At 55.9% G+C, this 25845-nt stretch overlaps 1 protein-coding gene across 1 annotated transcript; it reads left to right on the forward strand.

Moving 5' to 3' along the window:
* Window positions 1–25044, forward strand: Mdga1 (MAM domain containing glycosylphosphatidylinositol anchor 1). The gene is made up of 17 exons (XM_042683875.1): window positions 1–70; window positions 488–627; window positions 5597–5771; window positions 6658–6854; window positions 7439–7571; window positions 7768–8037; window positions 9861–10190; window positions 15102–15398; window positions 15888–16172; window positions 17489–17640; window positions 18411–18588; window positions 18794–18817; window positions 19983–20135; window positions 20520–20654; window positions 23973–24103; window positions 24268–24376; window positions 24889–25044. The coding sequence occupies exons 1-17, from the start codon at window positions 1–3 to the stop codon at window positions 24978–24980; spliced, it is 2871 nt and encodes a 956-aa protein (XP_042539809.1). The 3' UTR covers window positions 24981–25044.
* Window positions 25045–25845: the final 801 nt, after the last annotated feature.

The following is a 25845-nucleotide window of genomic DNA, read 5'->3' on the forward strand; positions in this document are numbered from 1 at the left end:
ATGGAACAACTGAGGGAACTTAGCCCTGGCCCGTGCCCAGGGGGCGCCCTGGAGCCGGAGCCGGCCGCGGGTGAGCACGTGTGTGTGTGTGTGTGTGTGTGTGTGTGTGCGCACGTGCACACGCATGCCTGTGAACACCTGTGTACACGTGCACCAGGGGACCTCTGGACGTCTCTGGTTAGGGCTGCTCCATTGGGTGAGGCTGTCCCTGGTGTATCTGCCATCTTGGGGGTGTGGGGAGACCCCAGGGGCAGCCAGGGCCGGGAGCGGTCCAGACAAGGCCCCTGATGGAGGGGTGGGTGTAACCCCTCACCCACCAGCGCACCCAGGAGCTCAGATCTCTTCCCGGGGCTCCTGGCCCCTGGGTCTGCGGCCCTGACTCCGAGGGAAGGCTGTGGAGGTGGGGGTGGGGATGGGGCCGGGCCTCTCCCCCCCCCCCCCCCCCCCCCCCCCGCTTCCCTAAGCCCCCGCTGCCCTCTCTCGCCAGCTCCCGCCCAGGCCCAGATTGTGCACGCGGGCCAGGCGTGCGTGGTGAAAGAAGACAACATCAGCGAGCGCGTGTACACGATCCGAGAGGGCGACACGCTGGTCCTGCAGTGCCTGCTCACCGGCCACCCTCGCCCCCAGGTGAGCCTGCGCCCCCGCCCCAAACCCTGGCTGAGGCACGAGCCGATGCCCGCCGTCCAGGCCTCTCCCGCGCTGTCCAGCAGCGGGGCACCGTGCACGCTCCATTGCGGCACTGCGTTCTCCCAGGAGCCTCTGATGGTCCCATTTTGCAGCTGGGAAAAGGGAGGCTCAGAGAGGTAGGGCAAACTCCCAAGGCCACACAGCTCTCATGAGAGGGGGAGCAGGATCGGAATCTAGAACCGGAATCCCTCACCCTGGATCCTAGGGCATCCATGTTTGGGCTAGAGGCTCAGAGAGTCATGCATGACATAGCAGTCTCCACTTCCGAGGCTCCCGGCCGGCAAGTTGCATGCTCTGGAGGTTCAAAGACCCAAAGCAATCAGACGGGCGCAGAAGGCAAGTTTGTGGAAATGCTCAGTGAGTTTTGTGACCGATGGGGTGCCCAGGGCAGGCAGGGAGTGGGGGCCGCGTATGGCTGCTGCTGGGGGGAGGAGGTGCGGACGGAGGGGCCTGGCGATCGGCCAGCAGCCTGACCTTTACCAGCAGCAGAACAGGTGCGCCAATTGGATGCTGGGAGCGACATTGAAATGCAGTCTTTTTTTTTTTGGTCTGGACAATGGTGGGAGCGGGGAAGGCGGTGGGCAGACACACAGCCCCGCCGGACAGGCTTGCTGCCTGCTCACCCCGCACAGGCTTGCTGCCTGCTCACCCCGCACAGGCTTGCTGCCTGCTCACCCCGCACAGGCTTGCTGCCTGCTCACCCCGCACAGCGCTGACGTGTGTCTGTCGGTGTCAGGTGTGTGTGCCCTCAGGATGACTCACGCAGGAACTGCTGGTGGCTGTGGACACAGGCCCCTGCACTTGTTTTTTTCTATTTTCACCAGTGGTTTTTGTTGTTCTTGTTTGGTAGTGCTCTCCTGGAGGCGCAAACACCTAGGGTCCTGTTTGAGTCTGCCTCTTCTCCTCCACCCCTAGCCAGGCTCTGAGGCTTTTGTCCTGTGTGGCTTGTTTGAGCCTTCTCCTCTCCATCCTTCACTGTCCTCCTCAGTCAGGACTTCAGTGCCAGGCCTCCGCTCAGTGCAGCGGACTCCACCCCGAACTCTTGGACTGTACTTGCTCCCCGTCTGGTCCATCCGACACTCTGCTAATGGAATGATCACCCCCCAAACCCACCAGAGCACACCGCTCCCCTGCTGAGCAACCCCAGTGTTCCCCATTAGTTCCCAGCTCCCATCTGCTCCTACCATGGAGTTGCAGACCTCCGTCCTCCGCCCAGCCTGACATGCCTTCTGCTCGCTGCATTACAGCCGGCGTAGGTTGAGTACTGTCATGTCCCAAAGCCAGCAACCATTCCTGAGTTTGAGGTTGCAGCTTCTGTTCCCACAGAGCAACCGGCCCAGGACAGGAGCAAGAGCCCATGTTCACACTGTGGGCAGGATGGAGGACTGAGTGCACATGCTGTTCCTGTAATCCCTGCCACTCAGGAGGTGGAGGAGGGAGGATTGCAAGTTTGAGGCTAGCAGAGGCAACATTACCTACACACTCTCAAAAGCAGAATAAACCGGGTGCCCGTGGCTCACGCCTGTAATCCTAGCTACTCAGGAGGCTGAGATCTGAGGATTGAGGTTCGAAGCCAGCCAATGCAGGAAAGCCTGTGAGACTCTAATCTTCAATAAACTACTCAGAAAAAAAGCTGAAAGTGGCGCTGTGGCTCAAGTGGTAGACTGCTAGTCCTGAGCACAAAAAAGCTCAGGGACAGAGCCCAGGCCCTGAGTTCAAGCGCCAGGACGGGCAAAAATAAGTAAACAATAATAAATAAATAAATAAATGCAAAAGGATTGGGATCGTGGCCTCGGTGGGAGAGGGCTGGAGGAGAAAATGGAGGAAGAGGAGAAGGAGCAGGAAGAGGAAATAAGTGTGTCAGAAAGGAAGTCCACAGGGATGGTGAGACCATGCATTCACGCCCATCTTGAAAAGGCCAGTGATTGAGGACAAAGTGGGACGAGGAAAAGGATTTATCTGGAAAGCCAGCAAACCAACTGAGATGAAGACCCTCTTTCCTCGGGGGTCTCGGGCCCAGGGAGCTCAGGGCCGCTGCAGGCAGGCCCGGGGCAGCTGTATGTTCCAGACTCGGGTAACCTGCTCTGCTGATCCCAGGGCTGCTCTGCCCTGCAGGTTCTGGGCATCTGAAGAGAAGGCGAGGTCACCGCAAGGCCCGGGCCTTTGTAGTTCTGTTTCCCTGGAACAGCCGTTAGTTCTATGCTGGGAGAGCCTGTTCATAGCCCGGACACGCTGAACAATTCATGTCTGAGTTCTAGAAAACAGAGAACTCCAAAGAGATCTTCAGAACAGAGATGCTTATACTTTTGAAGAGATCATGGGAGATATACAATACCTAAGACAGAGATTGCAAAACCTGATGGAGGGGGAAAAATGGAAATTTTAGAAATAAAAGTGATAAAGTCTTTGAAGAGGAAAAAAATGGTTTCAAACTCCTAGAGGGAAAATGAGTGAAGTGGTTGATAGAGCTGAGGGAATTAACCATCATGAGTCTGAAAAAGAGTAAGAGACTGGGAATTCTGGTGCATGCATACGTGTAGTCCAAGCTACTTTGGAGGCAAAAATAAGAGGATTGCCAATTGAGGCCAGCCCAGGGCAAAAGTTAGTGAGACATGATCTGGAAAACAAAAGTAAAAGCAAAAGAGCTGGGAGGATGTGTGGTTCACGAGGCAGGGTGTATCCTAGCAAGTGTAAGACCCTGAATTCATTCAGTCCCTAGATCTGAAAAGAAGCTGCAATCTGAAGGCTAGGCTGAGAAGCTGAAGGAGAGAAGAGAAAACAGAGGAGGCAATATTTAAAGAGACAGAAGTCAAGCATTTTGCAGAACTGGAGAAAGGTAGCTGCTCAAAGATGATGATAAAGAGGTACATAAATAAAACCCACCTAGAGCTGAGCGCTGGTGGCTCCTGCCTGTAATCCTAGCTACTCAGGAGGCTGAGATCTGAGGATCACGGTTCAAAGCCAACCCTGGGCAGGAAAGTCCATGAGACTCTTATCTCCAATAAACCACTCAGAAAACTGGAAGTGGCGCTGTGGCTCAAGTGGTAGAGTGCTCACCTTGAGCTGAAGAGCTGAGGGATAGCGCCTAGGCCCGAGTTCAAGCCCCACAACTGACCAAAAAAAAAATGGCAAAAGTATAAAACAGCAAGAACAAAAGAAAAAAAAATTTTTTGTACCAGTCCTAGGGCTTGAACTCAGGGCCTGGGCACTGTCCCTGAGCTTTCGTGCTCTAGGCTAGTGTTCTAACACTTAAGCCACAGCTCCACTCCCATCTTTTCTGGTGAGTATTTGGAAATAAGACTGTCAGGGATTTTCCTGCCTGGGCTGGCTTTGAAGTGTGATCCTCAGATCACCGCCTCCTCAGTAGCTAGGATTACAGGCATTGGCCACCTGTCTAAGTCTAGATTTCCTGAAACCACCTCTCTCCTTCAAGTTTTGGAAACTACATGGCGCTCGGGTGAGTGGGAATGGAGAGTTGTCTTCCTCACTGCACGAGCTCTGTGGACAGTGGGCCCATCTGTGCATGACTATGACCCTTGCTTGTCTCTTCCTAACCAGTTCCCGAATTCAAACTGAAGCTTCTTCTAGCTCCCAGTACTCCACATACCAATTAAGTATCTGGAAACTGATCAGCTTTTTTGTTGTTGTTGTTGTTTTGTTTTTTTAAAAATCTTTGGCAGCTCACATAACTGCCGATATCTTTTCTGCCTTCATAGGCAAAATTAAGAATTTAAAAAAATTGCCAAATGACTAAGTGTATGTCAGCGTTGTACTTTTTAAACCTCCTAAGGACTTAGTTATTGTTGCCTAATGAATACGCTGAAACTTCAGGGGCTTCAAACCACAAGCACTTACCCAGGTGCTAGTGGCTCACATCTGTAATCCTAGTGACTTAGGAGCTGAGAGCTGAAGAATTGGGGTTCGAAGCCAGTGCAGGCAGGAAATTCCATGAGATTTGTATCTCCAGTTTTCCACGAAAAGGAGAGAAGTGGAGCTGCAGCTCAAACGGCACCGTTGCTGGCTTTGAGCAAAAAAAGCTCAGGGACAGGGCGCAGGCCCTGAGTTCAAGCCACTGAACCTATACCAGAAAAGAAGAGGAAGAGGAGGAGGAGGAGGAGGAGGAGGAAGAGGTAGAGAGGGAGGAGAAAGAAGAACCCACCAACAGTCTGGTCTCACAGTACCTGTGAGCAGGAAAACAGACGCAGCTCAGCGTTGTAAGAGGCTCCCATCGATCGCTGTGTCAGCCAGGTTGCCGCAGCCATTTGAAGATGACTGAGGCTGAAGAAGCCATCTCTTAGCAAACTCATGGCCATGGGCCTGCGGCTCTGTCCCTCCCCAGGCTCTCCTCCATAGCACTGCTTAGGACAAGAAGAGCTGGCCTTCTTCAGAGTCTGACCGAGACGGAAACGAGCCTGTCACCATCTAGCTTGCGAGTGTCATTCATCGCGTCACTCCTTGGTCACACGGACCCTCACTTAGTACGGAGTGGAGGGGATGAGGCAGGGTGCAAAATCCTGGAGCCATCTTTGAGACTAGCTTCCCATCCCCCAGCAGAAGCCACTAAGCTAGGGAGTAAAACGCACGGTCCTAAGTTTCTGCTCATCGGATCAGACTAGAAAGGAGAAAGGAAGGGGGTACTACTTCCCATTTCCATGATGGGGCAAATCAAGGCAGGCCACCCACCATCTTTCAGATCGGGAGCGCTGTGGCCCTGGCTTAGAGTCTCCTCCCGAGTCCAGGCTTTCCCTGCCCCGTGGTGCACTTGGCTGTCTGCTTGAATCAGGCCTGGATCTGCCCCTTCCCCGTGTTCTCCTGTGGAGAGACACTGGGAACACCACAGCAGGGGACTCGGCCCCCACTTCCCACCTGCTGGGGGGGGGGTCTGACCGGCCCCGCCCTTCCCACCCAGGTGCGGTGGACCAAGACGGCCGGCAGCGCCTCTGACAAGTTCCAGGAGACGTCGGTGTTCAACGAGACGCTGCGCATCGAGCGCATCGCGCGCACGCAGGGCGGCCGCTACTACTGCAAGGCAGAGAACGGCGTGGGGGTGCCGGCCATCAAGTCCATCCGCGTGGACGTGCAGTGTGAGTCCATTGCCCGGGATCCCCACACCCCAGCACTCACCCTGCCCCGGTGGGGGAGGGGAGGAGGGAGAGAGGGCTGGCTGTGACTTAGGCCTGGGGACTGTCCCTGAGCTTTTGTGCTCAAGGCTCAAGCTCTATCACTGGGGGTACAGTAGCTAGGATTATAGGCATGAGCCGATAGGTTGCTGGCTCACCTCATCATCCTAGCTACTCTGGAGGCTGAGAGCTGAGGATCATGGTTTGAAGCCAGCTTAGGCAGGAAAGTCTGTGAGACTCCTATCTCCAATTAACCAGCAAGAAGCTGAAAGTGGTAGCCTTGGGTGAGAATAAGCTAAGCAAGGAGTGTGAAGTCCTGAGTTCAAGCCCCAGCATTGATACAAGCAAAAGAAAACAAAAACAAAAAGATGCAGCAAAGAAAAGGGAAAGAGAGAGGGAAAGTCCTCGTGCGCACGTGTGAGTCTATTGTATACGCAGGGCTGGGAGCTGTCCGTCGAGTCTAACTGGCCAGTGGGGATACTGAGGCCCAGCGGGAGAAGGGACTCAGGCCAGTCACACTACAGTCATAGCCAAAGGGGGAATGGAACCAGGCTTTTCTTTCCTGATTTCCAGTCTGCTGCAATCTCTGCACGTCAGAGGACGTGATTATAAAGCTAGACGTCCCCATGCCCCCCCGTGGGTGCAGCTCCCAGCATAAGGGCCTGGGGAGGCCCCCGTGGGGGAGTCCAGTCCTCCTCAGCCTGACAGCTTGGGCAAGCCTGCAGGGGCCGGGGAGCATGTGGCTGAGTGGCAGTCTGGGGGGAGGGTGGTAAGGAGAGGAAGGGGGGAAGCTTCCAGGGGCTGGAGCCCCCGCCTCACTCAGGGCTGACCCCATCCTGTGCCCTCGCAGACCTGGACGAGCCCGTGCTGACTGTGCACCAGACCGTGAGCGACGTGCGAGGCAACTTCTACCAGGAGAAGACCGTGTTCCTGCGCTGCACCGTCAACTCCAACCCGCCTGCCCGCTTCATCTGGAAGCGAGGCTCCGACACGTTGTCCCACAGCCAGGACAACGGCGTGGACATCTATGAACCGCTCTACACCCAGGTCAGGACCGGCAGCTAGCTTACCTGCCCCCCACCACACAGCCCTCCTGCATCCCAGCGGGGAGAGGCCCTGTATCAGACACCTGCGGATGAAAAACCCAAGCAGAGAGAAGTCAGGAAGCTGCAAGGAGATGGGAAAGCCCAAGGCTGCGTGGCCTTCAGGAGCGTGGCTAGTTAGGAAGAGGCGCCCGGGGGCAGCTGCTGGCTGGCTGAGACTGGGACCTCCTGAGAATCGGGAGTTGGAGGCAGGGAGGCCTTTGAGGATGGCTTTCAGAGGCTCACATGAGGCTTGTGGGCCAGCTCTGTGATTGTGAGTTTCCTCCCTTCCCTTCTCCTCTGTTTCCCAGAGTGGGGAAACTGAGGCCTAGTCCCGACCAGCATGCACCAGGGCAGCCTCAGGCCCACAGAGGTTCTGCCTGTGGAGGTTCTGCCCGGGGCACACAGGGTCCTTGGGGGTGAAATGCAGGTGAAGATGGTGTTGGGAAGGTGGGATTTGAATAGGAATTGGCTTTGGCCTGCAGTGCGGGGTGACTGGTGGCAGGGGGTGGGGGTGGGGGTCCTCACGCCATTGCTGTTGTGGCCCAGGGTGAGACCAAGGTCCTGAAGTTGAAAAACCTGCGGCCCCAGGACTATGCCAGCTACACCTGCCAGGTGTCGGTGCGCAACGTGTGCGGCATCCCAGACAGGGCCGTCACCTTCCGGCTCACCAACGCCACGGGTACGCTGCTTGCCCCCACGCCCCTGCCCACGGTGGCCAGCTTCCTCCCTGGTGACCGTGCTCCACGCTGGCGTCAGCCCCTCCTTCCCTCTGCCTGCTCCTGTCACCCCCCCCTTCCTGGGAAGGCTTCCTAGCCCCCTCTCCCCCTCATCCAGCCCCCCCACACCCCTAAGACCCAGCCTCCTTGTCCTCTTAGCACCGCCAGCCCTGAAGCTGTCCGTGAACGAAACTCTGGTGGTGAACCCCGGGGAGAACGTGACAGTCCAGTGTCTGCTGACAGGCGGAGACCCCTTGCCCCAGCTGCAGTGGTCCCATGGGCCCGGCCCACTGCCCCTGGGTGCCCTGGCCCAGGGTGGCACCCTCAGCATCCCTTCCGTGCAAGCCCGGGACTCTGGCTACTACAACTGCACAGCCACCAACAACGTGGGCAACCCCGCCAAGAAGACCGTCAACCTGCTGGTGCGGTGTACGTGACCACCGCAGGCCGGGGAGGAGGGAGGTTGTAAGGGAGGTGGGGTCCCAGCCCTCCAGGGACTACCTGTGAACAAAGCCAGACCCAGCTACCCGTCCCCTGGTAGATGAGTGTGATACGAATGTTGATTTCCCTGCAATTCCGCCACCTGTCAGCAGGAGGCAGAGGACTCAATAGAAAGTTTACATTTCCAAGTAATAACCTCAGCAATGCAAATGTAGGAAGGATTGATATTGATTACTGGGGCTTGAACTCAGGATCTGGGCACTGTCCTTGAGCTTCTTTTGCTCAAGGCCAGCACTTTACCACTTGAGCCACGGCTCTGCTTCTGGCTTTATTGGAGATAAGAATCTCACAGAAAAGACTTTCTGATCTGGATGGCTTTGAACTGCAGTCCTCAGATCTCAGCCTCCTGAGTAGCTAGGATTACAGGCCTGAGTAGCTAGGATTACAGGCGTGAGCCACTGGCACCCAACTTTGATTACTTTTTGTTTTGTTAGATTGGGAAACGAAGGCAGCAAAAAACGTGGAATACCATAGGCTTCAAGAGAAATGTCCTGGCTTTCTTCCTAGCTACAAGATTAGCCGAATTTAATCGAAAATAACACACAGTGCTGCCTATCTTCTATGTAACTCTTATGTAGCAAAGCGTGCCAGGAACTAGAAAGGTCATTACTAAGTGGGAAGCCATATAAAACTTGGAACAAGGTCCACAAAAGTCCAAACTCTCTCCTTAGTTATGATCTTCATTTTGCTACTCAGTCTCAAGGAAGAAATTCTGAATTCCTCTCCTCGTGCCGCTTTAGCTGTGTGGCTGGTTTTTAGACCAGGCTCTAGGATTGTTCGCAAGATCTTTAGCCTTGAACATAAAATACCATAGCTGATGCTCATCTTCTTTCATGGACCTGTCCATCTCCAGACTCTTCTCCTGGAAGCCAGCCCTTGCTGACTTTTCCTTAGGCTAAGAAAGAAGGTCATAAGATGGTGGCCATGTTTGGGGACCCCATGGGCCTTCAATGGTGTGTTTCCCATCAGGGAAGATGGCTCTTCTCCACTCGTTTCTACCTGGCCTTGCAAAGCTGCCTCAGAGCAGGTCAGTCCGTAGAGTCCATCTTCAGCGTGACTGCAGCTGGCTTTTGCCCAGCCCTGTCCTGATCTGTGGCTTCTGTGGCCCATCTACCAGTGTTCTCATTAGCATTCTCAGCAGTGTTCTCATGTGACCTGTGAAGAACTCTTTTGTCTTATTACTTCAGACAGATTTTTTTTTTTTTTTGAGACAGTCCAGGCTAGCTTGGAACTCTCAATTCTCCTGTCTTAGACTCTCAAGTGCTGGGATTACAGATATGGACCACCATGCCCATCCTTTCAAACATATGTGAGCAAGCATACATATGGTCTCTCATGAGGGTATGTCCTAGACACCCCCCTTACACACCCCAAACCCATCTAACTTGTAGGTGGCCAGTTTGAGGGGAAGAAGCAGGGTTAGGCTGGGCCACAGACTCCTTGTTTTTGTTTTTTGGAATGTCAGTTGTGAGGCTTGAACTCAGGACCTGGGTGCTGTCTTTGAGCTTTGGTGCTCAAGGATAGTGCTCTACCACTTTGAGCCACAGTTCCACTTCTGGCTTTTATTTTGGTGGTTGATTGGAAATAAGAGTCTCAAAGACTTTCCTTCCCTGGGCTCTTCCTTCCCAGGCTGGCTTTGAACTGCGATCCTTAGATCTCAGCCTCCTGAGTGGCTAGGATTGCAGGCGTGAGCCACCTATGCTGGGCTAGGTCCCCTTGTGCTGTTAACCCCGGCTCCCTTTCCCTTGTAGCCATGAGGAATGCCACGTTCCAAATCACCCCCGATGTGATCAAAGAGAGCGAGAACATCCAACTGGGCCAGGACCTGAAGCTGTCCTGCCACGTGGACGCCGTACCCCAAGAGAAAGTCACCTACCAGTGGTTCAAGAACGGCAAGCCGGCGCGCATGTCCAAGCGGCTGCTGGTGACCCGGAATGACCCTGAGTTGCCCGCCGTCACCAGCAGCCTGGAGCTCATCGACCTGCACTTCAGTGACTATGGCACCTACCTGTGCATGGCTTCCTTCCCCGGGTCACCTGTGCCTGACCTCAGCGTCGAGGTCAACATCTCTTCAGAGACAGGTGGGTGGCTGGAGGGGCACATCGGGGACACGGTGGGGGAGGGGAGCTGGAGAGGGCCAGCAGCTTGAGAAAGGGAAGCCGGCGGCCTGAGGGCCTGAGAGAGGGCCCTGTTTGTTCATATGCACACACGTGTTAGCGCTGTGACATGCCCGGCTAGGGAAAAAAAAGCAAACAAATAGATCCATCATTGTGAACTAGGATCTGCGAGAATCTAGAAAGAATTTCCTGAGATTGAATGATCTGGCCTCTGAGGGAGGGGCATGATTTTGAGCAGGCAAAGGAGAGCAGAAAATCTGCACGTGCAAAGGCACTGAGGCAGGAAAGTACCTCAGCCACTGGAGACTCGAAGGAAGGAAAGTGGCTGGGGAGAATGGAGTGAGTTGGACTTACAGAGAGATCTGGAGTCAGGAGACACAGCTTCTTTGTCTAGGTTTGTTAGCCAAGGCACCCAGAGACTGGGTGCCTCTGTTTTGTCTCAGTTCTGGGGGCTGGGAATCTAAGGTCAAGGTCAAAGTGCTGTGTGGTACAGGGGCGGTGTCTTCAGAGGCCTCTCTGGTAGATGGGCATCGTCTCCCTGTCTTCACTTGGTCTTTTTGTGTGTGTGCATTCTGTGTCCTGGTCTTCTTCCCTCAGAAAGAGACAGGTCACACTGGGCTAGGGGCGTCTCAGTGACGTTGTTCAACCCTCACCGCTTCTCCCCACACCGTCACATCCTGAGGGAGTGAGGGTTAGGACTCCAACACAGGGTGGGGCCGCACTCAGCACAGACCAGGCCAGGCTAGGATTCAAATCTTTGTTCTGATGGTGATGATGATGGTGATGGTGGTGGTAGGGATGATGATGGTAGTGGTAGTATGATGATGGTGATGGTGGTGATGGTGATGATGGTGATGGTGGTAGTGGTAGTGATGATGGTGATGGTGGTAGTATGATGATGGTGATGGTGATGATGGTGATGGTGGTAGTGGTGGTGGTAGTGATGATGGTGGTAGTGGTAGTGATGATGGTGATGGTAGGGATGATGATGGTAGTGGTAGTATGATGATGGTGATGGTGATGATGGTGATGATGGTGATGGTGGTAGTGGTGGTGTAGTGATGATGGTGGTAGTGGTAGTGGTGATGGTGGTGGTGGTGGTGATAGTGATGATGATGGTGTTGGTGGTAATGGTGATGGTGGTGGTGGTGGTGGTAGTGATGATGATGGTGTTGGTGGTAATGGTGATGGTGGTGGTGGTAGTGGTAGTGATGATGATGGTAGTGGTAGTGATGGTGGTGATGGTGGTGGTGGTGGTAGGGATGATGGTAGTGGTAGTGTGATGATGGTGATGGTGATGGTGGTGGTGGTGGTGGTAGTGATGATGGTGATGGTGGTGGTGGTGGTGGTGATGGTGGTGGTGGTAGTGATGATGATGGTGTTGGTGGTGATGGTGATGGTGGTGGTGGTAGTGGTAGTGATGATGATGGTAGTGGTAGTGATGGTGGTGATGGTGGTGGTGGTGGTAGGGATGATGATGGTAGTGGTAGTGTGATGATGGTGGTGATGGTGGTGGTGGTGGTAGGGATGATGATGGTGTTGGTGGTGATGGTGATGATGGTGATGGTGGTAGTGGTAGTATGATGATGGTGATGGTGGTAGTGGTAGTGATGATGATGGTGTTGGTGGTGATGGTGATGGTGGTGGTGGTAGTGGTAGTGATGATGATGGTAGTGGTAGTGGTGATGGTGGTGGTGGTGGTAGGGATGGTAGTGGTAGTGTGATGATGGTGATGGTGATGATGGTGGTGGTAGTGATGATAATAGTAAGGAGAAGAAGAGGAAGGAAGAAGACGAGGATGGAATGGTGAAGGCTAGCATGTACTGAGTGTTTGCTGTGGATCCTGATGATGTTATGTATTTCTCTTTCCCTTTTGTGATTCTCTCCCTGTGAGGTAGTAGTTTGTCTTCTCATTTTACAGATGATGAAATGGGTTCCAAAAGCATGAGACGCTTAGCAGACCGGAGGGAGAGGGGGTCTTTGGGACAGGATCTTGCCTCTAGCCCCAGACCCTGAGCTGAGGAGCGGCTGGCGTGGTCAGCTGGCCCAGGACTTTAGTTATGGAGCAAGTTCCCCTTTGGCCCTTCCATTCTGGGGCCTGGGCTTCATTCTCTGTGACAGATGGGACCAAGGGGTCTCAGAGACCCCTCTGCCCTGACTCTAAACAAAGTGACATCCGATGATGCTGCAGAGTGCAGGAGAAGCTTCTGGAAGGAGATGGGCTAGATTGAGCCGGGCCTTGGGAATGCACAGGAGTGGGGTGGGAGAGGCCCACACAGATTCACCAGGCAAATGACCTGTTACCAAGCCTGGAGGAGTTGCTGAGGATCCAGCCTGAGACACAGTCCCTCCCTCAGAGGGGTTGGGGCGGGGGTGGGGTGGGGTGGGTCTAGGCATGTTGAGGGAGGGGCGTGGCAGGAACTCTCAAGGCAAATCCCAGAAATGTGGCGGGGAGAGTCCCAAGGGGTCCACAGAGCATCCTGGGGTCATTAAAAAGGGAGTACTGCAAGTGAAAGAGGACTTGGGGGTGTGGGATGGGATTTCTCAGGGGGGGACAATCCAGGAAGGGATACAATAGGCAGAAAGAATAGGGGGGCGGTCCTTTTAGATGTAAATTGTGTGTGTGTGTGTGTGTGTGTGTGTCAGTTGTGGGGCTTGAACTCTGGGCCTAGGCACTGTCCCTCAGCTCTTCAGCTCAAGGCTAGCGCTCTACCACTTGAGCCACAGCACCACTTCTGGTTTTCTGGCGGTTTACTGGAGATAAGCGTCTCATGAATTTTTCCTGCTTTGAACCATGATCCTCAGATCTCAGCCTCCTGAGTAGATAGGATAATAGGTGTGAGCCACCAGCACCCAGCTAGACATAAACTTAATCCTGAAGCTGGGACATTTTAGAAGGAGGGGAGGGGGGCTGAGGCTAAGGGTAGGGAGCAGAGGCTGAGGGTCTTGTTTGCAGAGAGCTGAGGGCACTGGAGCCTGAGGGAGAAAGGCCGCTCTCTAGCCTGGGGCAGGGGACCTAGAAAGCTGGGGTGATCGGGAGGATAGGGATGGGACCCAGGGCTGTTTCTGCATTTAGTTCGTTTAGTTCAGAGGTCAGATGCGGGCAGGGAAGCTTTGTAAGAGCCCCTGGAAATGATTTAGACCCCCAAAAAAAAAAAGTGAACTGATTCCAAAAGAGCAGAGAAAACAGAGGAATGAAAGCCAATAAACGTATACATGTTTATGGGTTATAAATTATGCCAACCAGATAGCTGGATCCTAGCTGCCTTGTAGGATTATTTACAAATAAAAACTTCCTGTTGAATGTGAAATGTGTAATACTTAATGGCAAGTCGGTTGAGTGCATTTTGATTTGAGGAGTGAGGGGAGGGGACCCAGGGAGCGTCTTCAGGAACCCCTCCGTGGCGGTGTGTGGGGCTGCACAAGATTCAGCCGTGCCTAACGGAAGAGTCGTAAGCTGCTTAGGGGCTGTGGGTGGGGCTCGATGGTAGAGCGCTTGTCCAGATTGTGGAAGGTCTTGGCTTCTGTCCTCCGTGCTGTGGAAAAAGAAGGGGGCGGGTTGGGGTGGGAGGGGCAAGAGGGGTGGGGCTAAGCAAGCTAGATGGGTTTCACCTGCTCCTCTTGCTAGGTGTAGAGTGCCAGCTCTGCCCCAGCTCCTCCCGACTCTAGGCTCCACCTGGCTTCTGTTCTATCCTTAGCATGTGCCACCTGGGCCCCGCTGAGGGTTTGGCTGCAGCCAAACCTGCGTCCTGGCCGGCAGGAAGGAGACAGGGACATGGCCTGCCTTGTTTTTAATTGTTGCTGCTGTCTTTAATTGTTGCTGTTGTGTTTCTTTGTACGGGCACAGGGGCTTGCACTCAGGGCATGGATGCTGTCCCTTAGCTTTTTCACCCAAGGTTAGACCTCTATCACTTGAGTCACAGCTCCATTTCTGGCCTTTTGGTAGTTCATTGGAGATGAGTCTCATAGACTTTCCAGGCTGGCTCTGAGACTCTGAATTGTGGTTCTTGTATTTCAGCCTCCTGCCTAGCTAGGATTAATTACACACATGAGCCACAGGTGCCTGACAGCCTCTGTGTGTGTGTGTGTGTGTGTGTGTGTGTGTGTGTGTGTGTGTGAATATTGGTGCTTGCACTCAGGGACTGGGTGCTGTCCCTTATCTTTTTTGCTCAAGGCTGGTGCTCTACCTTTTGAGACCAGGTTCCACTTCTAGCTCTGTGTGTGTGTGTGTGTGTGTGTGTGTGTGTGTGTATGTATGTGCGTGTAGATAATCTCATGACTTTTCTGGCTGGGATGGCTTCAAACCGTGATCCTCAGATCTCAGCCTTCTGAGTAGCTAGCATTATAGGCATGGGCCACAGGGCCCGGCCGTCTCTTGTTTTCAGAAGACCCCGTTTGCCCCTCCTACTCTATGGGTCTGAGTTTAGTCATAGGCACACTGGGAGATGGTGTGTACACTCTGCCAAACACCACACCAAGCATCCTGTGACTTTGGAAAGGGCAAGGATGTTGGGGTACTCTAGCCCTCTGTGGTGAGTAAGATGCCAGTCAGGGAAAGATGAAGGCTCTGACTGTCCAGGGCCAGGGGTAGGAGAGGGAGGCCAGAAGAGGAGGGCTTAGTAGAAAGGATGTGGTAGTGCTGGGAAGGGCGGAGCTGAGGCTCACTTCCGGGCCCTCGGTGAATTGGGATGGACGCCCAGAAAGCTGAGAGGCCTTGGGAAGGTCAGCTGTGCTTTGGCAATTTCCAGAGACTTTGGGGGAGCCTGGGATGGAGGAGAGAAGCTTGCACCTGGAAGGGGGGGGGAAAGGCAGGTGTCCAGGGCGGAGGTCAGGGAGCTCTGATGCCCCTGCTGACCTCCTCCCTCCCTCCCTCAGTGCCCCCCACCATCAGCGTGCCCAAGGGCCGCGCGGTGGTGACCGTCCGCGAGGGCTCGCCCGCGGAGCTGCAGTGTGAAGTGCGGGGCAAGCCTCGGCCGCCCGTGCTCTGGTCCCGCGTGGACAAGGAGGCCGTCCTGCTGCCCTCGGGGCTGCCCCTGGAGGAGACTCCGGATGGGAAACTGAGGCTGGAGCGCGTGAGCCGCGACATGAGTGGGACCTACCGCTGCCAGACGGCTCGCTACAATGGCTTCAACGTGCGAGCCCGCGAGGCCCAGGTGCAGCTGAACGTGCAGTGTGAGTCCCCCCTGCACCCCGGCCCCTGCACCCCCCCACCGCGCCACCCCCACCTGCCCTCACACCAGCTCCGTCCTGGGTCCACTTCCACCATGAAGGGGTCCCCCTCACCTGCGTTTGTGGGGACCCCGGGAACAAAGGGTGCTTTGACAGGTCACGAAAAGTAGCTCACTACATTTCAATGTGGAAACCTACTTAACTCCCCACAGCCCTAGGAACAGATTCTATTATTCCCCCCCCCCCCCATGACAAATAGGAGGGATGGAGGCACCGAGGGTTCAGTAACTGGCCTACATTCTCAGCTCGATGGAGAGGCATGACTGGGATTCGAACCTGCACCGCCTTTCACTCCATGGGGACCTGGGCCCGGGGGAGGGAAGGGCCCGGAGCTCACATCGGGGTCGGGGTAGTGTGTGTGTGTGCGCGCGCGCGTGCGCGAGCCCCTCGCGTCGGGTCGCTGACCCCCTCCCCCCCCCCCCCGCCCCCCAGTCCCGCCCGAGGTGGAGCCCAGCTCCCAGGACGTGCGGCAGGCGCTGGGCCGGCCCGTGCTCCTGCGCTGCTCGCTGCTGCGGGGCAGCCCGCAGCGCATCGCCTCGGCCGCCTGGCGCTTCAAAGGGCAGCTGCTGCCGCCCCCGCCCGTCGTCCCCGCCGCCACCGAGGCCGCGGACCACGCCGAGCTGCGCCTCGACGCGCTCACCCGCGACAGCAGCGGCAGCTACGAGTGCAGCCTCTCCAACGACGTGGGCTCGGCCACCTGCCTCTTCCAGGTCTCCGGTGAGCATTGTGTCGGTCCCGCCCCACCTGCCCACCCACCCGCGCCCACCCGGGCCGAGCTCTGCCTCAACCCCAGGCTGCTGGGTCGGCCCGCCCGGCTCCACCCTGTGCCGCCAGATCCAACCTTTGACTCCCCAGATGCGGCCACCTTTCCCTTCCTAGGCCTTCAGATACCTGTCCTAAGCCACGCCCACCACAGCTCAGTCCCTTTGAGGCCTCTGACAGCCACGCCCCTGCCCGTCCTAGGCCCCGCCCACCGCAGCCTACTCCCTTTCCAGGGCCTCTAGCAGCCACGCCCCCTTCAAGCCGAGCCTTTAAAGGCTCGGCAATCTTGCGTGTCGGCCCCGCCCACATAAGGCATAGGCTCCACCCCCTGTAGTCCTGACCAATCCCCACTCTGCTCCTGGTCCTCCAGCTTCGCCTACACTCCACCCTAGGCAGTTAGATCTCAGTCTGCAGCTTTTTACATCCTTGGTCCCAGAGATGGAGAAAGGAGATTTAAGGCATGGAGCTGTAGCATAGAGGGGGAGAGATGCTCTTCACCCGCTTCCCTAGAACAGTGAGGAATTGGGCCCGCCAGTTCCTGTTCCCTAGGGATGCAGGCTGTTTGGCCCCCAGAAATCCCTCTGGGCCTCACATCCACCTCAAGTCATTTCTGGCAGGGCCGACTGGGGCTGCAGGTGGATGGGTCAGAAAGATGTGGAAGTCAAGGCCTAGAGGAACATAGGCAGTGCTATCTGGATGGCCATCTGGGAAGAGCCCCCTGCCTTTCCCCCCATTTCCCTGAACCTGGCTTTCTGAACAGCCCCTAACAGAGTGCCCCTTTAAGTCTTGTTCTAACCCTTCCATGCATGAGTGTGGGCTAGGACCTCAGGTCACTGGCCATCTGCCCTGCCCCTCCCACCATCAGCCCTGCCAGCCAGAGGCCCCTGTGACATTTCCCACCTCCTCCGCTTCTCCCCTTTCTCCCACACTTCCTGTCTCCCACATTTTTTTTTGCTTCTGTCTATTTCCTCTCTCCTCTTTCCCAACCTTCTTTCTGCATTTTTCCTTCCCATATCCTCCCCAATTTGTCTTCCTTGTCTTCTTTTCTGTTCTCACCAACACCTCCTCCTGGAATTTATAACCTCCCTTTCCATCTCCACCTTCTCTTCCACCCCACCCCTTCCCCACCCCTCACTCCCAACATCCCCTCTCCTCACCAAATTCCCTTTCTCTTTATACCCTGTGTTCCCTCTCTGCCGCTCCCATGCCTCCCCCTCTGTCTCTCCCATCCCCCCCTCCACGGCCCCATGCCCCCCTCCCCACCCTCTCAGCCAAAGCCTACAGCCCGGAGTTTTACTTCGACACCCCCAACCCCACCCGCAGCCACAAGCTGTCTAAGAACTACTCCTACGTGCTGCAGTGGACACAGAGGGAGCCGGACGCTGTGGACCCCGTCCTCAACTACAGACTCAGTGTCCGCCAGGTGGGCCAGGAGGAGGAGTCAGGCCAGTGGGGAGCCGTGTGGCTGATCCTGGAAATTCTCATAAGGGGGAGAAGGGGGGCAAGTTTGAGCCTGACAGGGGCTCAGACACAGTGATCCTTTCATAGACAACTCTTCTGAGGCAGAGGAAGTTCTAGACATCTCAGTGAGAGCTGGGACCCTCTAGCCACAGGGTCCTTCTGGACCAGTCTCTGGGTACAGACCTGACAGCTGGCCGGGGCAGCCAGCACTGGTCAGAGAATACTGATTGCACTCTTGGGTCAAGAACGCAGGGCTGGGGCCTCTGCAGTGCAAGGCCAGAAACCTTGTGTGCCTCTCGGCCTGGGGCGGGGAAGAGTGGCTCTGGAGACAGTAGCTAGGCTACAAGACAGCTTGTGTGAGCTGGGCCAGGCTTACGTCTCTTTGGCCCTTTTTGCTTCTCTGTGAAAGGGGGACAATTTTAATCTTCTCCCTCAGAGGACTGTTGCTCAGCATTGGCAAGTTTACCCTCCAAGAGCTTAGAACAGCACCTCCTCCTCCCGCCCCCCCCCCCCAGACACTCTAGTTGTCTGGTTCCTGTCACTGTTTTTATTGAGATAGCCCTTGGACCTGGAAGGGATGAGCTCACCTCATAGATGAGGAAACCAAGGGCCTCATGTCCAAGGCCCAAGGCCTTTGCTTTTTCTGCCCCGCCCCCAAGTCTCACCAGGGCTGGTTCTCTGGGGGAGGAGGGTACGACCTGCTAGGCATCTGGGAACTCTCTGTATCTGCAGTTGAACCAACACAATGCCATGGTCAAGGCCATTCCTGTCCGGCGTGTGGAGAAGGGGCAGCTGCTGGAGTTCATCCTGACGGATCTCCGCGTACCACACAGCTATGAGATCCGCCTCACTCCCTACACCACCTTCGGGGCTGGCGACACGGCGTCCCGCACCATCCATTATACAGAGCGTAGGTGACAGTGGTGGTGCTGGTGGCAGTGGTAATCAGGACAGGAGGAGAAGGGAAGGGGAGGTACAGGAGGACTCACCTCACATTGCTCCTGAACTTGGGGTTCCCCATGGTGTACTCTCTTACAATGTCCCAGTAGAAATCTGGGAGACCTTGCTACAGCTGACACTTGGCTTCTGACTTGGTTTCCTTGCTTGCTTTCCAGCCATCAACTCTCCGAGCCTGTCAGGTAAGACCTCTGTTCCCCTCGCTTCCCTTTCCCTTAAGGACACAGGCTCTTCTTGTGGGAGGGAGGAACTTCAAGAGATTAGAGAAAGTGACTTGTCCCTGTGACCCCACAGAGAGGGACCAGGGGATCTGCCTCAACCTCAGGGGCCGGATAGGGGATCTTTGCATCCAGGATTTATTCTGGGGTGGGAGGTGGGAGGATGGGGAGTAGTGTTCAGTCACCTAGAGAAAACAAAGGAAGCCAAACAAATCCACACCCCATTTCCCAGGGCTGGGGAGTAGGGGACAGGGGTGTAAGCAAGGATCCACGGAACCCTAACGAATCTGGGTATAGAATTCAAGATGGTCAGGGGCCAATGACTATAATCCTAGCTACTCAGGAGGCTGAGATGTGAGGATTGCAGTTTAAAGCCAGTCCAGGGAAGGAAAGTTCATGAGACTCCCATCTCTAGCTACCAAAACAAAAAAACAAACAACTGGAAGTGGCTCAAGTCTTAGATTGACAGTTTCAGGTGAAAAAGCTAAGGGACAGCACCCAGGCCCTGAGTTCAGCCCCAGTACCCACACAAAGAAAGAAAAAAAGAATCAAGATCTATATGAACTCGAGAGCAATTACTGTTTATTTATTTCCCCTGGCTTCTAGCAGAAGCTTCTGAGATCCCACAGTGAGCACAGGCGCCAGAGCGCAGTAGAATTCTCAGTACCTGTGGCTGCTCCCGTGGGCCGGAATCCAAAGTGTGCCTGTCACCTTACAGGTGCTGCCGCTATCTCTAAATAACACCAGCATCCATCACTATTTCCGAACTGTGGTCGTAACTAGGCCTACCACGAGACTTTGTGATTTAATTAGAGAGTAAAGAAGCCCAGTTATTATATAGAAGATCATAAAGATATTTTGACAGCTGTAATTCATCGTCATTGACTCCCTTTGAAGTCCTGTGCATCTCACGAGGCGTGTCTAAAACTCCGCACTGGGTTCTCTCGTGTCAGGAGAGGCCGGGGCGCCAGCAAGTCCTGCTCCGTGTGCTGGTACCTTGTCTCTCTCGGGCCGTGAGAACCTGGGCTGGCTGCTGAGCTGGTTGGGGGCCACGTTGGGGTGGGTTGGATCAGAGGGGCCCAGGCCAGCCCTGCTTACGCCACCCTGCCCCTTGTCCCCCTCCCTGCAGATAACACCTGCCACTTTGAGGACGAGAAGATCTGTGGCTACACCCAGGACTTGACGGACAACTTTGACTGGACGCGGCAGAACGCCCTCACCCAGAACCCCAAGCGCTCCCCCAATACCGGCCCCCCCACTGACATCAGTGGAACCCCGGAGGGTGAGGATAAGGGCTGCTGCTAGGAATGGGGATCGCTTCAGTGGGTGCACACGTGTGTGGGGGGTAATCTAGGCCCATGGAGCCCCAGTCTGAGGAGGGAGGGAGGGAAATGCCACCTGTCCTAGAGGGCTCTGGGCTGTAGGACAAGACCTGTCCTGGGTTGGGGGGGGGAGCCCCCGTCTGAGGGGGCAGAGTCTGTTCTGACTGGGGATCTGGAAGAAGACAGATTCTGTACTGAGAACCCTGCCGTCGGGTGCCCTGGCCTGGGAGGAGCTGGGGAGCCGGAGCGAGGTCCCTGAGAGTCGGGTAGGGGGGCACGCGCTGGCCTGGGCGGGTGCGGGTGTGTGTGTGGGGAGTCTTGGCGCAGCTTCCTGTCCCCTGCAGGCTACTACATGTTCATAGAGACTTCCCGGCCCCGGGAGCTGGGGGACCGCGCCCGGCTGGTGAGTCCCCTCTACAATGCCAGCGCCAAGTTCTACTGCGTGTCTTTCTTCTACCACATGTACGGGAAGCACATCGGTGAGTAGGGACGAGGGAGTGGGTGCTGCAACCGCCCAAAGAGGGGAACGGGGCCCCCGAGGCCCAGCACGCCAGCTTCACTAAACCACGGCACCTTGCATAGGGTATGAGTCACAGATAGGCCAAGGGGAGAAATGGAGAGGCAGCTGGGGTTTTGAATGAGCCCAGCTCCCTGGGTCTGCGAATAAAGAGGCTCCTGCAGGAAGGGGATGGGAAAACTCAGTGGAGGGGCGGAGAACTCCGCGCGCGTGTCTACTGAGAGCCTGGCAGGTTCTAGGCTGTATCCATAACAACCCAGAGCAGTTACGCATTCGCCCAGGACCACACAGTACAACAATCTAGGTCTGCCCAACTCTGTCCATGCAAAGTGCCTCCTTCAGAGCCCTGAGAGCCGGTGCCGCTTCCTCAGTGTGGGTGGGCGTGAGGTCTGGGACTAGCTCTGGGAGGCCAGCCCGGGCAGCACTGCTGCACTGTAACCCTTGAGCTGGTACTCCAACCCAGCGCTCCTGCCCTGGGCCAGAAATGCGGTATATGGTGCAAGAGATGGATGAGTCAGAGACGGATGGGACTACACGGTGTATCAGGTAGGAGCTTGTGGCCATGGCTAGAAGGGACAGGTTCTGAGCAGCTCGTAGCAGGGAAACCTGCCCCACTCATTGGAGATGTAGAGAAAGTGATGAATTTCAAAAGGGTGTCCTAATTAAAAACAAACCAACAATAACAAACCCTCCCTTCCCAGACTTGCCAACTAGAGGCCCTCACATCTCAGAGACAACAATAGACTAGATTTAAGAGCAAATCTCCTGGGACTCCTACCCTCCCTCTCCCTTTGTTTTTTTGTCTGAAACCAGAACTCAAACTCAGTATTGACACTCAGTATCTGCTTTCTCCCATTGTCTGCTGCTCTACCACCTGAACCACGCCTCCAACCCCTCTTCTTACCTTTATTAGTGAGAGCCGATAGGCTTTTGGTCCCCATCTTCCCTCTCACAGATGTAGGAAACTGAGGAGCCCCATGCCCCCCCCCCCCCTGCAGGACAGTGAGCGGGTGGGCTTCAGGGATGAGTTCACAGGGTGCATCACGGGTTCCCTGGCTGGAGTCTAGGAAAGCTTCCTGGAGGAGGTTGCATTTCGGCACTGCTTTGACCCAGGAGGACTTGACCAGGAGATCATGGTGGGGGTGGGGGATTCTGGTGTGGGGATGAGGGCATCTTGGGCCAGTGGAGGACTTCATGGACCAGGTGTAAGCTCACACCCCTGGTTGGTTCTGGGCAGTGAGGGAGATTGGATGCAAAGTAGCAATCCGGGCTCACTCTCAGGGCAAGGTAAGCCTCTTGGGTTCTGGCTGACGTCTGTCAGGGGATGCCTGGAAGCCCTGAGCAGAGAACCTGTCAGGGGCTGAAAAGGGGCTGAAAATTTTGTGTGCGTGCGTGCGTGTGTGTGTGTGTGTGTGTGTGTGCGCGCGCGTGCGCGCGCACGTGCGTGTGTGTGAATACCGAGGCTTGGACTCAGCCTAGACATTATCCCTTAGTTGTTTTTTTTTTTTTTTTTTACTCAGCTGGCGCTCCACCACTTGACTCGCAGCCCTACTGTCAGCTTTTTTGTGTGTGATTAATTGGAGATTAGAGTCAAGGACTTTCCTGCTTTGGCTGGCTTTGAACCGTGATCTCAGATCTCAGCTTCCTGAGTAATTAGGATTACAGGCATGAGCCATCACACCTGGCTAGGTTTTTTTGGGGGGGGTTGGGGGGCTCTTGAGGCTTGAACTCATGCCCTGGGTGCTGTCCTTGAGCTCTTTTTTCTTCGCTCAAGGTTAGTGTTCTACCACTTTCAACCACAGCACCACTTCCGGTTTTCCAATGGTTCATTGGAGATGAGCGTCTCTCAGACTTTCCTGTCTGGGCTGGCTTTGAACCGTGACCCTCAGATCTCGGCCTCCTGAGTAGCTAGGATGACAGGTGTGACTCACTGATGCCAGGCTAGATTTTTTTTTTCTTAGTACAAAAAAAAAAAAAATCATGCTTGCCCTTCAGGGCTCTTGGGGCTGGGGGAGTTAGTGGGGAAGGAATAAAGTGGGGAAAGGGGTTGACACCAGACCCCAGGGGGATGGGACAGGGACCAAGCTGGGGCTGGGATTAATCAGGACCTCAGAGACCCTGGGTGTTTGGCTGCTGTTCTGGACGCGGCACAGCCCTTTAAAGGCTGTCTCTGGCTGGGGAGGCCACACGTGTCTGAGCCTTCGAGGCTCTGTTCTCCAGACCAGGCTCTGCCGCTGGGAAGGGGCTGTTCCTGCTGGGGGGGGGGTCTTCCCTTTGTTCTTTCCCACCCTGCCTGGCAGCTTTGGGCACCAGCTGTCCCTCGACCTTGGGTCTGGCTGGCTCTCATTGTCCCCGCCAACTCCTTTCATCCCGGGCAGGTAACATTTGGTGGCCCTGCCCCGCCGGGGAGGGGTCTGTATCTGGTGACACAGATGGTGCAGCATTGTCTGTGGGCAGTGCCATAGAAATGCCAGCCACCAGGCACCACCTAAGATTGATTTCCTTTCCCTCGGAGCCAGGTCTTTCTTTTGTGCCACTGGGGAGCTGGAGGCAAGCTGGAAGGGGCAGGGAGAGGCACTGGCATTGTCTGGGTGCGCTTAGCCAGGCCATGAGCCCTCCTCTTCCAGTCCTCCAATTGCAGATCCTGGGGGCTGTGGCAGATGGGCTCAGTACCCCCAGGCTAGTGTCTCTAGCATATCTCTCTCTCTCTCTCTCTCTCTCTCTCTCTCTCATTATTTTATCACAGCCCTATAGCTTGCAGACTAATTAGTATCTTTTCTTTAGATTATCTCTCTCTCCCCTCCCTCCCTCCCTCCCCCCTTCTCTCTCTCTCTCTCTCTCTATTTTTTTAAGTTTCCGCTTTGTCCTGTTAGTATTACAGAGAAATCCTGGGTGGGTTGGAAGGGCTGGCTTTTTTCAGCACACAAAACATACATAAATAGGGGGGAAAAAAATCTTTGAATTCCTTCTTTCCCCTCAGAAAATCACATATTATTGGGGTGTGCCTTGAACCTTGTTCTGGCTGTGTGTTTTAAGATAACCTTGGACAATTTCCCCCCCCCCCCCTCCACAACACACATACTTCAGGGACCAGCTGTGGGTGTTTGAGGGACAGATTTAGTAATTAGCAGGGACGGGAAGAAAGGAACATTTGCAGGCCGCCGCCCTCTTCCCCACTGTTGTGGTTGCGAGGTGGTGCAGGGGTGAAGGGGTCTGAGGATGAGGAGAAAGTTCCAAGGGGGGCGGATTCTCAGCACCCCTGCGCCTCTCACCACCACAGGCTCCCTCAACCTCCTGGTGCGGTCACGGAATAAAGGAGCCCTGGACACGCACGCCTGGTCGCTCAGCGGCAATAAGGGTAACGTGTGGCAGCAGGCCCACGTCCCCATCAACCCCAGCGGGCCATTCCAGGTGAGGCCTGGGCTGCCCTGCGGGGAGCCCGGGCTGGACCCTCCCCTGCCGGCTTGGGGGGGGGGCGGGGAGGAAGCCAGCAGGGTATGTATGAAGGGCTTGCAGGTGGATGGCAGGGGCATAGCTGAACTTCCCCAACCCCTGCCCTCTGACCCCCACCTCAGATTATTTTCGAGGGAGTTCGAGGCTCGGGCTACCTAGGCGACATTGCTATCGATGACGTCACTCTGAAGAAAGGAGAGTGTCCACGGAAGCCCATGGACCCCAATAAAGGTGCCAGGGTGGAGAAGGGGGCGGGGAGGCATGCGTGGGGCCGTGAGGGGAGGGAGTGCTGGGGGCGGGACGGCGTGTCTGTGAATGCGTGCCCTCACGGCTCTACCTGTGTCACGTGGGGCATAGCACAGCCTCCCCCACCCGTCCCCCTCCTTGGGAGTGTACAAGCTGTTCACAAGTCTCAGCGCCTCTGTGGCTGGGGCTGAGCCCCTTTCTTGCGTCCCTGTGCCTTCAGGCGTGGGAGGCCGGGGTCCCCACACATCCTCTAAAAACCCACTTTGCTGCTTCACCCAGTCCTCACCAGGGCCCTCTGGGGTAGCTCATGCTATTGGACCCATTTTACAGCTAAGGAAACTGAGGCCAGTTCACCTCTGTGTGCAGGCTGAATGAACCCTCACCCCACACCACCTCACGTCTATGCGCACTGAACAACCCGACCCTTCGGGCCTCCCCCTCCCCAGCCAACCTGCCTGCCTCTCCTCTCCTCTCTCTCTCTCTCTCTCTCACGGCAGTGGTGGTGATGCCGGGCAGCCGAGCGCCCTGCCAGTCCTGCTCGCGGTTCTGGGGGCCCGTGGCTATCTTCCTCTTGGCGCTGCAGAGATGATGAGAGCTGCTTGGCCCCCCCCACCCCGTCCCCGGCACACCAAAGTGTCCACATCTTACCAAAGACTGACCTCCCGCCAGCCGGGGTGCCCAGGGGCAGGGCAGGGCCGGCCCGCCGGGGAGGAGGGGCTCCGCTCCGCTGTGGGGGTGAGCCACGGACAAAGACAGAGGCCGGCCGGCACGAGGCCCTGGACACGGTTGTTCCACACACGCACACACAGCCACACACTCACCACACAGAGAATATATTAAAGCACAAGTTTCTATCCGCCCTGCCAGCACCTTCTTTACTGCGGAGACAGGGGACTCGCCTGACCGGCGTCCCCAGGGACCTCCACGTGACGTGAGCCTTGTCCCGGTGACGCTTGCAGTGTTTCCGACCCTCCCCGGTCTCCTAGCTCAAGCCGAATGCCAGCCCCACGGCTTTGCCTGAAGGGAACCGGAAGTGGGCAGACACAGGAGCCCCTTCCCGGTCAGACTCTGGGACTCCTAGCACAGAGGAGAGCCAAGGGTGACTTTTTGAGCTCTGTGATGGTCCCCATCCAGAGGGGGACAACAAGGAAGGGGGACCTGCTGCACTGGACTGTTCCAGAATGGGGGATGGAGGGGGGGGAGATCCTTCTACTCTGTTTCTGGAACATCATAGCCCCTCCTCACTGTGCTCCCTTGGAGGGGACTGAACAGGAGGTCTTGGGCCTGGACATCTGGAGCTCCTGACCCCTCCCTCCCTCTCCCAGCACCAGCCACTGGGTTCCCAAGGCCACAGCCCCTCCCACCCCAACACCCACCTCTGCCCTCAGCCGGGATTCAGAGGACCTGGGAAGGCAGAGGGGAGGCTTCACTTTGAGAGGGGCAGAGGAGAAATC

This window comes from Dipodomys spectabilis, unplaced genomic scaffold, assembly GCF_019054845.1.
Source record: "Dipodomys spectabilis isolate Male_0828 unplaced genomic scaffold, ASM1905484v1 ptg000085l, whole genome shotgun sequence".
Lineage (NCBI taxonomy): Eukaryota > Metazoa > Chordata > Mammalia > Rodentia > Heteromyidae > Dipodomys > Dipodomys spectabilis.

What these genes read in the sequence shown, in the direction of transcription:
- Mdga1 (XM_042683875.1), top strand. Translation starts at nt 1, where the DNA reads ATGGAACAACTGAGGGAACTTAGCCCTGGCCCGTGCCCAGGGGGCGCC. An exon ending in GGTGCAGCTGAACGTGCAGT is followed by an intron (nt 15,399 to 15,887) that starts GTGAGTCCCCCC and finishes CCCGCCCCCCAG; the next exon opens with TCCCGCCCGAGGTGGAGCCC. An exon ending in CATCAGTGGAACCCCGGAGG is followed by an intron (nt 20,136 to 20,519) that starts GTGAGGATAAGG and finishes TGTCCCCTGCAG; the next exon opens with GCTACTACATGTTCATAGAG.